Source organism: Astatotilapia calliptera, chromosome 17, assembly GCF_964374335.1.
Source record: "Astatotilapia calliptera chromosome 17, fAstCal68.1, whole genome shotgun sequence".
In the NCBI taxonomy this organism is placed as follows: Eukaryota; Metazoa; Chordata; class Actinopteri; order Cichliformes; family Cichlidae; genus Astatotilapia; species Astatotilapia calliptera.
Window position 1 is genome coordinate 11,960,359 of NC_137438.1, and position 12,189 is coordinate 11,972,547.

The following is a 12,189-nucleotide window of genomic DNA, read 5'->3' on the forward strand; positions in this document are numbered from 1 at the left end:
ATAACAACAGAAAGTGTCTTGGTAACGAGCTGAGATGCTATATGCACAGCTTTGCATGGATTCTGCAAGTTTTTTTTTTGAAAACTATTGTAGAAATTGTCTAAAATCAGAAAAAACTGTCAACTCATTGCAGTCGACTTACATGATTTTTGTGAGGGGTTTATTTTCTCCTTCTGCTCTTTCCTCTGGTGAATCATTTGTCCTCCTCATTAGAAAGTGTGGTTTTTTGGTATAACCAAGAGAATGTTTTCATGTCACGCCACATCATTAGTTAACTCAGTGGAATGATAGGATTTTTAAAGCCTAACTGATGGAGGGGAAGATGTGCCCTCACTTGGTCCTTTGTTGATGGTCCTGGAAAAAAGAGAAAAGAAAGAGAAGAGTAAAACTGGTGCAAAAATCTGAACTCACTTTGGTTAACATTATATTTAAAGCCATGTTTTGACTAAAGGGTATCCAACTTGAACAAGTCTACCTAACTGAATACATTATACAGCTAAATGCCTTTAAAAGTATGTAATGAGAACTCTCGATTTCAAGGGTGCACAATATTGGAAAATATCCCTACTAGCGTCCAGCAGCTGGTGCAGTGTCACTAGCAATAATTTTAATAACACAGTAATGATACACATCAGCACGGCAGCTCATTTCTTTTATTACTGCCTGGGTATTTTGCCTTTTTTAGACAATCCGAAGGTGGGAAGAAAAACAACAGGGAAATAATTTCCTTGTTTTTTTAATGTCATTCATCTTTTTAAGTTTGTCATAATTTTATTCTAATTGTTTTTAGTATTTAGTGTTTGTGTATAAAATGTTTCATCATTATTCCATAATTAGACAAAACAGTATTAAAGTATTATACATGCAGTATTATTATAGCTTACACTGCATAATTTTGCATTCACAATTCATATATTTGCTCTACAGGAGTTTTAGATTCCCACCGACACAGGTCACACTCTTAGGTGGTAGTCGAGTGTTGGGAACGTGTACTCGAGTATCACTTAGTTATATCAAAGGCATGAAAAATCCGAATGAACAGGAAGCAGTATGTTGCCTTGTTTATAGGACCTCTCAGCGGGTTTAATAGGATTCTCACAAATTAATGGTCTAATGTTTGTTTGATGTTGTTGGACAAACTGTTGGTGGCAATTCTGCAAAGCGTTCACAACCAGCAGCTATTAACTACATCATTACACTCACTTTCCCCGTCTTGATCTTCCTTTCTTCCCTAGTTTGTTTATCTGGTGCGTCAATGACGAAAAGAAACGGGGAGGGTGAGAGTCTGTTTTCTCCTCTCCCATCCCACTCCCACTCTCATTTCACTCTCCAACTCAATTTTTAAAGACGGCATCATAAGTAGCTCAATTAACAAAGTTGATGGGAGCCGCTATGAAGGTGTCTTTCTGGGATATGCTCATTACGCAACTGGCACGAGTAGAATTTCTTTTGATGTCACTCAAAAGAAAAGCCTCTTTGTTTGTAATTCTTAATTTCTAAAAACCATTTCCCTGTTGCTAATGATGCATGCATATTGAGAAGGATCAACGTCACATCAGATTAAATGAGGAGGGAGAAGCAAACCGCAGTAAAGGAAAAGAAAATGTGACATCGAAAGCGGCGGAGTGTCCGCGGTTTGCTCGCAAGGTTTTCTAAATGCATGTACATTTGGTTTATCTTACTGAACGGAGCATGAAGGACATTTCTCTCATTTTGCTCTATTCTCTTTAGGGAGGTCCTTGAAATAACTTTGAGTCTACATCAAGCAACTGTTTTGCACAGTGGGTTATTTTGGTATCTGGGGTAACCCAGCTACAAAACACAACAATATGTTCTTACTTAGCCTTTATTGATGAGATGCATGTGTTTGTAAATCATGATAAAATAATAATGATGAAGTGCTGCTAGCAAGTTTTTACTTCTTCTTTAAGTAATGTTTTAAATAGTGAAATGAAAATGTGTTTTCAATTTACTATTCATCAAAATTTATTAGCAGTACTATTTGTGTCTTGCCCTGTTTTCTTTTAATTGAATACATTCCTGTAGTGGCTTTAATCACTATGAATTAAAGGTCCTTTTTATGTCTTTTTTAAAAGAAATTACAGATTAATGTTGTCATGGCTATGTTCCAGGTCACAAATACAGAACTATGCAGAAGTCTTAAGCCTCTCCTTATTTATTTGTGGTTTTGCTGGGATTCATTGCAGCAATTTATTGAAAGCAGCAAAGATCCTGTACATAGAAATACAGCACATAAGGTAAAAACAGAGTTTGCACATTTCTAACGAGTTCGAAAGTCAATATTTAGTATGACCCCCTTTATTCTTCAACATATCCGGAATGCTGTTAGGCAGGCTTTCTTTAATTTCTTTAAGTAACCTTCAGGAGTAGTTCTCCAGGCAATCGTCGTGGAGGAGTTTGGCCTCCCTCAGCCCTTTCTCTTTGTTTCCCTGAAGGAAGGAACACAGGAACAACCATTCTCCCACTGAGACCATTTGGGATATGGGTACAATTTCTGAACAGTGAACAATAGATGAACCACGATGCATCTATCATGTCCTGTGTGAGGTCTTTACTGGATTTTTTTATGTTTCATAAGGCCTTGACTCTCAGATACAGTTCATCCGCGGTAGATAGTTTTTAGACCTGTCACTTCTTGTTTTGTCCTCCAGTTGTGTAGTTTCCTCTGATATTTTAAGGACACCCTATGCCCCATGCTGAGATATGCCGCGTTTTCGGCTAATAGCTCTTTTGGAATCACTTTTGGTGCAAATATAGATATATTTATGGCTGTCATACTGCATTATTTTTGGAATTTTATAGATTCAACTAAAGAAATGGGCACAAATTATGTGTTTTTGCCACTGGCTGCCGGTAATAAAGCTCTCAAGGATAGTAATTTAAAACTGATTCTTTCCTAAGTTGTGTATTAAACACACCTCTTAATTTAGGTGTGTTATTCATGTTTGATTCATTCGTAGGTCAATACTGTTGCACAAGAATACTTTTAAAACAATACAAATCTGGTTCTTTGGAAGCAAAAGATCAAGAAATGAGGTGTGGCTCAAGACTTTTGCACAGAGCTTTACCTTATTAATGGAATGTACTGCTGCACAGATATAACAAATAAAGTGAAGATATCTACGAAATTTTCATGTTCATCCATAAAATGCCAATAGTGAACACAGGCTCTACATAATGAATCAGTTATTGCTTCCTCTTGCAACACACCTGCCATGTGAGGGCCATTTGCTCAAGCTCAGTCAAGAATTTCAGTTTCATTTCTTGCAGCAATTTGATTATTTTAGCAAGAGTGAAAAAAGTAACAAACTTAACCAATGACAAAATTGTGCAAGACAGGCTCTCATTTACCAGTGTGAACAGGATCTAATTGGCATTTGGAATACACCATCATATAAACAGTAAACATAAGCTGTATGAGAGGAAAATCATATGTGAAAGGAAAGACAAGTATATCATTAAAGAAAGGTACAGTACTGCCTGATGTCAAAGGTGAAATTAGACTTTTCTGAAGCAATCGGGAAAGAAAAGTATTTAATTAATGTCAACCCCTTTATTCCACTGGCAAATGTGCATTAATTATCATGTAGGTCAAAGTTTTCTCCAGTGTTTAAATATTGGAATTTCTTTTCTTATTTTTTTTCTTCATGAATCACAGTTTGAATCCAGAGTTTCGTAGCGCAATGATGAGGACCTAACTGCTGTAAAGTCATTACAGAGTATCTGAGTAAAACAGCAAAGAAATGAGAGATGGAGGAAAACTGTCTTTAACAGTAATTGCCTCGCTGCCGGAAAGAGTGTACGAATACAAGCAGAACACCTGCAAAGACAAGTCAAGCTTATTTTTCTTTCTTTGTGACATTTAATTGTTCTTCTGGTGGGTGGAAATGAAAATGCACTATAGCTCACTAGAATTAACTTGAAAGAGAAACCAAAAGAGCCGTAGACCCGTAGAAGCTGTGAGGATTATTCATGCCAACCTAACTTACAGACACAGAATAATTTTAAATAAATTATATTATAAAAACAAACAGCCAAAGGAAAAAATAAACCCCTGTATAATAAATCTGTTTTTGCAAAATGTGCACATGTGCGTAAATGGCAGTGGTTCAGATTCAAGTGTCATTAGTCTCAGTACTGTATACAGATCAAGGGCAGAGGTTTGTGTTATTAATCAATTACATGATGCATTCACACAATGTTGATCAAGTGTGACTGTGTTGCAGTTTGTAAATGAGCCAAAGACACGTTCAGCCTAATTGATCAACATCAGCTGATGTGCATTATTCCGACTTGGTTTTGTATGATTACTGATGTATCATCACCATGATATATTTCTTATGCATTTTTTTAAATAAAATGTGTATGAGGATTTTGACTCGAGGTCTGAATCCTTAACGTAATACATTTTTAAATGATGTAGTCTTTTCTACCTGTCTTTAGGGACGTGCCTTTTACTACAGTTTTATTCTAAACAGGCTGTACTGGTTTTTACAAAGACCAGAATCTCTGGGAACAAATTTGTACCTTAATATAAAAAGAAAAACTTGTGTGTATGTTGTTGTTTCTACATCTTCTTCAGTCATACACTTAGAAACGGCCTGGCAGTAATATGGTTCTTCTCTCATCTACTACTCTACTACTGGCTACTTAGAGCTTTGCTTATCTCACATCTGCACCTAGGCACAAGTAGAACATCAGCAGGTTCAAACCCAGAACTTTCGTGCTGTGAGGTGATTGTGCTAACATTGCACCACCTTGCTTGAGATTTACACGACAAATACAGAATGAAACCTGAAGCCAAAAATGACTTAGATGCATTTTAATTCACTTAAAAGAAGCAGAAAAACCTTAAAAATCTAAGAATATAATTAACATTTTACTATTTTTAAAAAATATTTCTAAACATAGACTGTCTCCTGATACTGCAGCTTAAAATCTGAAGCAGATGGTGTGATTATATATACATATACATTTCATATATAGATGTAGCATTTTTGGCACCTGAAAAGGACAGATAGATATCTTGAGGGCCAGTAATTTTCAGATTGAATAAAAACAACAAAGAGATCGAAAAAAGGAAAATCCTCCAATCCTACTGCTGCTTTAAACTGATTCACAACAAAGTACACTTTCATGTTTTTAAACTGCATATTTTTTAATGAATATTTTAAAATATTTAATTTCCTTGCAGTAATTCCCACATTAACGTACCTTGGGGGAAGATCAGAAGAAGCAGACACTCCCTTGGTGTGCTCAGTGACATAGTGAACCGACTGAAGTGTGCATTGCTTTGCTTGTTGCCATATTTCAACTGTATCAGCACGCTCGCTTCATTCTGTGGTTTGTTATTGGACAATAAGACGCCCTCAGGCAGTCCATACTGAGTGATGTATCTGAGACATCTGGTGATGGCTCTGATCATGACCTGTGTCGCTCTCCACCTATTGGTTCACACAGCACTCCAGCTTGCTCAGAGGGGGGTGTGACAGGTAGAAGCGCAGGAAGCCCCTGCTGCACAGAGCTGTGGGTAAAATAAGCCTACCTATTATGTGTGTGTGTGTGTGTGTTTGTGTGTGTGTGATAGGGTATTCCAGTTACTCAACTCCAGTCTCACTGAGAAGAGTAAGGGGTGAAATAAACTTGCACTCTTCCATGAAATGCAAGATCTCTTTGTGCGTCTACGTGCAAAACGGTGAGATTGATTTGCAGTCTTCGTCAACAAACGTGTGCATGTGTGTGCAGACACTGTTATTCTGCAGCTTAGCTGTGACACCGTTCGAAAATGTCCATCAGCGAGCAGGATAGCGAGGCAGTGTGCCGATCACGGCACCGCTCTCCTTCTTTCTCTCTCCATTGCTCCCTCCTTCAGATGGCCCCAGCGGATGGAAAGAAACACTAATGGCCGCTCGTTATAGAGAAACACCGACATGAAACAGGACTTAATGAGCTGTTTTCTGTTTTGTATTTTTCTCAGGGGGTCATTGTTATTGGTGGAAAATTGATTGGCAGCAAGCCCGCACCCATGGGGACTATGCGATGTTCTGGGCGATAGCAAAGTTGTTGCAGCAAGGGCAGCTTTGTTCAGATGTTTGAAGCTGCAGGGTGTGTGAATGCACGTGCATTTATCTTTGCATTTTGAAGCTGGCATGTGTCTGTGGAATGTAGGGAGTATGTACTCGAGTACTCGAGAGGGAGGTGATAAATCCCAGTTTTCACTGGGTTCTTTGTAAGGACATTTCAAGCTGTGAAGAAATCTACAGCAAAAATAGTTTTTTGAATGATTGATAGATTACTTCTTATATATATCACATAAGATGGTAGCTCAGGCATGTGGAAGTTGTCAGTATTATCCTGTTATCTTTTATCTCTTGTGAAATCCTCTGAAAGATACTAAAGCTTCAGTTACAACACAGATTACATCTTCCTGAAAGAAATACCTAGCAAAGCAGTGTATAACAACAGAATGCTATTTAACCTTCAACAGAGACCTACAAAGAACAGACACTAGAGCCCGACAGATTTATCAGCAGGTCAGTATTATCATTTATTATTAGCTATTTGTCATTCTGTCAGTATCCACATTTATAAAGGCAGATAAGGAAGAGATGGGAGAAACACCCTTCAACCTTCAACCATGTGAGTGGTGCATAGTTTCCCAATCAGAGGGCACGCTACAACTTTCCTGTTGGCAACACACGTACTGGCAAGCTACAAAGACGACAATCAGCTAATCCCAGCAGAGCTGAGTAAAAAAATAACTACACTGACCATATGTTTATGTTTTATGTGCCTGAAAGAAGAAAATGATAAAGATACAGGAATATTGTTTTCAGTTTTCAGGAATATTCAAATCTCAAATTCAACTTTTATTTGCCACATACACAATCATACAGAGTACAACATGCAGTGAAATGCTTAACGCTGTGCAATTTCCGACCAGATACAAGTATAAAATAAATCAAAATTAAAAAGGTGTGAAAATCAACAGTGTGCAGATCAGTGAACAGGTACATCGAAGTACATTATTTTGTTATTAAGTGCATGTACAGTTTTGTGAATATTGGATCTAATCAACACACAAACCAGGGCATGGACACATTTGTGAAAATGACAGTTAGGGAAACATATGAAGTAGAGTTTGTAACAAAAAAAGACTGCAGTACATGACCTACATCTCAACATTGGCTTTAATATTGTGGGCAATAAAGAAGGCTTCTGCATCTCAGAATAGTAGTAAAACAATATCAAGCTTTATAAGTTAGGTCACCACTGGTAGACTGCATTTATTTGTTTGTTTGTTTATTCATATACTTATTTGTTCATTTACTAATTAAAAATCTTCTGGAGTTTATGAGTGTTTGTTTAATGACAGTGGTATATTAGTCTGGTGACCTACAGCATTTAGGTTTTCAGATATTGTCATATTGATAAAGACTTAAAATGCAATATAGTATGCAATTATGGTCCCCACTTAATTGAAGGTAAGCATGGAAACTGGTGGGCACCTTTTCAGTGGTTAAGGTTTTGTGGAAATTGTAATTTAAAATAATATATAATGCGAAAGAACTGACATGAGGTGCTGCTGTGTTAGAGCATCTTGCACAGTGAACCATTACACAATCAATTTATAAAAAGGGATAATGTTGGACACAATTAAATACTGTAGAGATGTTTTTCAGTATTCTCTGCTGAGTAACAGCAACAAATGAAAATAAATAGTTAGCTTTTTCTCATCATTCTGGTATTTAAAAATATGTTTAAAAATAGAGTATTAGAAAAATATATAAATCAAGAATGAAAAGAGCAACCCCCCCCCCCCCCAAAAAAAAAAAAAAAAAACCCCCTCTTGATTCTCTTGCTTTGATGTAGTTACTTATCTAAGGTGGAAAGTTTTTTGGGTTTTTTTCTTGTTTGTTTGTTTGTTTGTTTGTTTGGTTTTTGCTTTGTTTTATTATTTGCTTCGAGCCCTGTGTACAGGAGCTGCATACAAAAATATATTTTGTGAAAAGGGTTGGCATAATAAGCAAATGCTTCAGCCAATACCTTTTGATTAGCCTTGTCTCATGCTTTCTTGCTTTGTGGTAGATCTTTGTTCTGTTTTCACTGAGATATTTGAATGCTAATCAATAAAAAATCAAATCAAATCAAAATCAAAATTTCTGGTAATATTTGTTGACGATTTAAATCTTAGATGATCTGTCTGGGTTTCATGTAATATATATCTATACATACATATTTATAGGTGTAAAAGTTGATCAGGCTCTGCAGTGAATTCAAAAGTTCAAATTTAAAATGAAAACAAAAACAAAATGCTCAGTTTTTTGAACCGATGGTGTGTAACCGATGGTGTGTAACCGATGGTGTGCAACCGATGGTGTGGACTTTTGCCTCGCAAAGCCTATGCTGACTTACATTTTTAAACTTTGGACATTATGAGTAATAACAATTGTAACAGTTTATGCATAAAAGAAGGACAAGCAATAAAGGTTCATTGTTTTAAAATTATTTCCCAGAACTTGATTTACTTTAATCAACTCCTCGTAAGTAATAAACTTATCCCTAAACATATGTTTTGGAAAAAGGTAAAAAAGATCTATCTGGAAACATTTAGATAGTTTTTGATGTCTTCCAGTGAGAACATTTAATGTTTTTGTTCCCTGATTGCTAACACTTTGGAGATATATTCAATAAAACAATATATTCATATTCTGATTGCCTACGATTAAAGCAAGGGTTTAGGTTGGGGTTGTTGCAAATGGAGAAATCAGATCTCAGAAGGTTAAAGTTCATTTGGTTTTGTAATACATCTTTGAGGAGACATGTTATGCTTGTGTTGCAGCCATTCTTTGATATAACAGGTTATATTTTACCCTAATGCCTCGAGCAAATTTCCCAAAAGCCAAGTCAACTACCCAATATGACTGAAAGGTCTTAGATTTCTCCCCTGCTAGTTTGCGGGAAGAACCTTATTTATTACCAGCTGTATTTGAATAGCACTAATCTATGCATCAAGCCGCAGCACTCAGTCTGCACTTGGTAGATAAAGGCAGCTGGCATACTCCAAGGCGAGGCTGAATATCAATCGGCTACAGATGAAGCCTGTTCTCTCCAAAAGAGGTCCTAAAAGCAGCAAGACTCCACGCATGATTACAGACTGTCCAGCGACAGCTCCTCAAACAGTGACTGGAGATGTGAAAAGATTGCTCTATTATTTAAAATTGGTGGAAAAACACAATATTTTTTACACCATGGTGCAAAGCAATTCTGTGAGCCGGAGGTAGGAACAGCATGAGATCATTCATCTTTTAAAGAGTGGCACACATGATTCACTTAGAGGTTATGCATACATCACATTTTATGCCCAGCAAGGAACAGTTCTGAATATGGGCCTCATTGTGAGGAGTAAGCTGTGTCCTGTCTGCTTTAAAACGGCAAGGGACCCTATTTTCATTTCTTTGCAACTACTGTTCAGATCAATGTGGTAGATTTAGTCTTTGCATTGTGTGTCTAGAGGAAATGTCCCAAAACAGCCAAAACAGAGATTCTTCTCACATATTGAAGGCAAAGGAAAGACTAATCAAGACCTTATTATGGAGGAGTCCATATAACATTTGGCTTCAGCTGGACTGTTTTCAAGCGAGCTTGAATGCAACATTCATGTTGTTGTTTTCCTTTGCTTACAGTGAGCATGTGTTTGTGTGAAATTGCAGGGAGTTTGGCCGATGGAAGGTGAACAGCTTGGCCCTGGAGAGACAAGAGAACAATGGCTTTTCCTTGCCTCTGGACCCCGAGTTCCTCCAGACCATTAGGCAGCTGGGCAGGAGGCCCAGTCTTAGCGCCATCACAGACAACATTATCAGGAAATACGGGACCCACTTCCTGCTCTCTGCTACACTGGGAGGTAAATAAAGAACACAGCTTGTGGTTATCTTTGCTTTTACTGACTTGTCTTAAAACGTGAATAACAAGGTGATGTTTTAGGAAGCCAGATGAACACAGCCTTTTTTACACAACAAGAAATTTTAACCCTCTGATGTCAAAGTCATCACAGGTGTCAACCATAATTCTGTCCCTACCCTAACACTAATCTTAGCCCAGTCACCACTGGTGATGACTTGGACCACAGAGAGTTAAAGAAACTTTTTCAGGATCTTTACAAGTATTTCAGCTTGAGACCCAGAGTGAATTTGACAGAGTGGGAAAAAAGCCTCATGTTTTGCTTGTCTGTTGAGACTTTGGAGCGTTTTCACTTCCCTTTCATCTTTAAAATTCTCTTCTCTACTTCAAAACCCAAATAAAAAATGCTAAAGGGACTTTCATTTTTTTATTTAGTTTCACAGTTTTATTGCTGTAACTTGTGTTCCAACTACTATTCTATTGAAAAGAACCAAGTACATATGCAGGCACAGTGTCTCTGTCTGCCTATTCTTGTTGCTTTTGACTTTAGTCTGTCAAATAAGTAAATTGCCATCAAGGGTAATCTTCAGAATAAGAGTAAACCTCTAGCAGCAGGGAGTCTGTCAGTTAAACATGTTTAATGCTCAAAAGCTTTTTGTTTTGCACACGTTCAACTACTCTAAATATTTAAGTTAATTTTGGCCAAGAATGTGGAATCATTTGTATGTTTTTTAAACGCAGATTTTCTGACTCAACATGTAAAATCTGTCTTTGAAAATGTCAGTAGATCATCTGTTTCCATAACAATAGATCTAAGTTAGCCTGAGTGCTGTAATGTGCAGCAAAGCCCCCAGCTATCTGGTGTTCAATCACCTCCCAGCTGCTCTGTTTGGCTCTTTTCATCTTTTGTCTCTTGTGCATAAACTCTGAATACCAACAGTATTCAAATAGATCGGAGAGACAATCTTGCCCATTATTGGTTGCAAACAAAAGGAAAGAAAATACAGCTGCACGCCAAAGATAACACGCAGCATTACCTTTAGCCTGTGCTAGTAGTGCTCTGTAAAAATATTGTAATATATAAAGTTATGCTGGCTAACAAAAAGTATTGTGTTTTGCAACCTCTGTACAAAAAAATTTGCAATGCTGATTTTTGAACTGCACGTCCTTCAGTGCCTATGTCCAGTTTTTATTGCATCGAAGTCTTCTTAATTTCCCTGTTTGTTTGTTTCCTGGCACATTCCCACCACTTTTAGATCAGCGCAATGGTGGGGAATTTTTTTAGCAGGATCAATTGTGGAAAACTTATGTAGCTTTTATCTGAAAAAATAATAACTAATAAGACTTCTACAAATCTCAATTTGTGCAACACAGCAATAGAGTCATCACTAAATTAGGGTGTAGTAACAAGGGCTGTTTGTTCTCTTAGCAGGTTTCCATCTTTATGAGTTTAATGTAAAGAGTATGATGATGTTCGCACGGAGGAGTCATAAATAATCAATCTGTATGTGTCACTGCGTCTGCGTTTTTGCAGGGGAAGAGTCATTAATGATATTTGTGGACAAGCGAAAGTTGAGTCGAACATCAGAAGTGAGTGAATCAAATGGCACAGCTGTGACGCTGGAAGCTCTGCACCAGCTGGCCGCCTCCTACTTCATTGACAGGGAGAGCACCCTGCACAAGCTGCACCACATCCAGATCGCCTCCACCGCCATCAAGGTAAAGTCAGCTTCTCTTTGGGCTTGAGTCACACATAATAACGGAATCACATTATTTGCCAATCGTTTAAATGGCTCCCATTGTTATAGCATTCTATCTATGAACGCAGCCATTCATTGAGTCATTGTTCCAATTTGCTTGGATGCTGCTTCACTGGATAAACATAATTATTGTATTTTTCAAAACATAGCAAAGTGGTCTTGATTAGCCCCCTCACTAAAGAATTAATTCAATCACAGCCAGTATGGTGTATTTCAGTGGTAACCATACAATCAGCAGATTTGGCTAATTTTAACAAGTGGAGCTTGTGTCAACAATCAGTGATTGCTTTTGCTTTTTTTATTGTTTTATTTTATTCTCCAAATTTATTTAGTATGCACACGTTCAACAACTATATTTGTACCTGCATATTAAGAGCCCATTGATATGCTTTCCACTGGTTGAATAGTACGCAAATTGATAAGAGGTCATCGTGGGATTGTTACCTTTTTACATTTATTCATTCAGGTGAACTATAAAGGGAGTCCAACTACCCCATCAAATGCTGTA

At 37.3% G+C, this 12,189-nt stretch overlaps 1 protein-coding gene across 2 annotated transcripts in view; it reads left to right on the top strand.

The window, feature by feature from the left end:
• Positions 1–12,189, top strand: part of LOC113008657 (BMP/retinoic acid-inducible neural-specific protein 3-like) — a 62,954-nt gene that overhangs the window by 16,620 nt on the left and 34,145 nt on the right. For both annotated transcript variants that reach the window (XM_080291375.1, XM_026146233.2), the window contains 2 exons: positions 9,735–9,925; positions 11,456–11,640. In XM_080291375.1, coding sequence (XP_080147501.1) covers positions 9,735–9,925; positions 11,456–11,640 — 376 coding nt within the window. The remainder of the gene's footprint in view (positions 1–9,734; positions 9,926–11,455; positions 11,641–12,189) is intronic.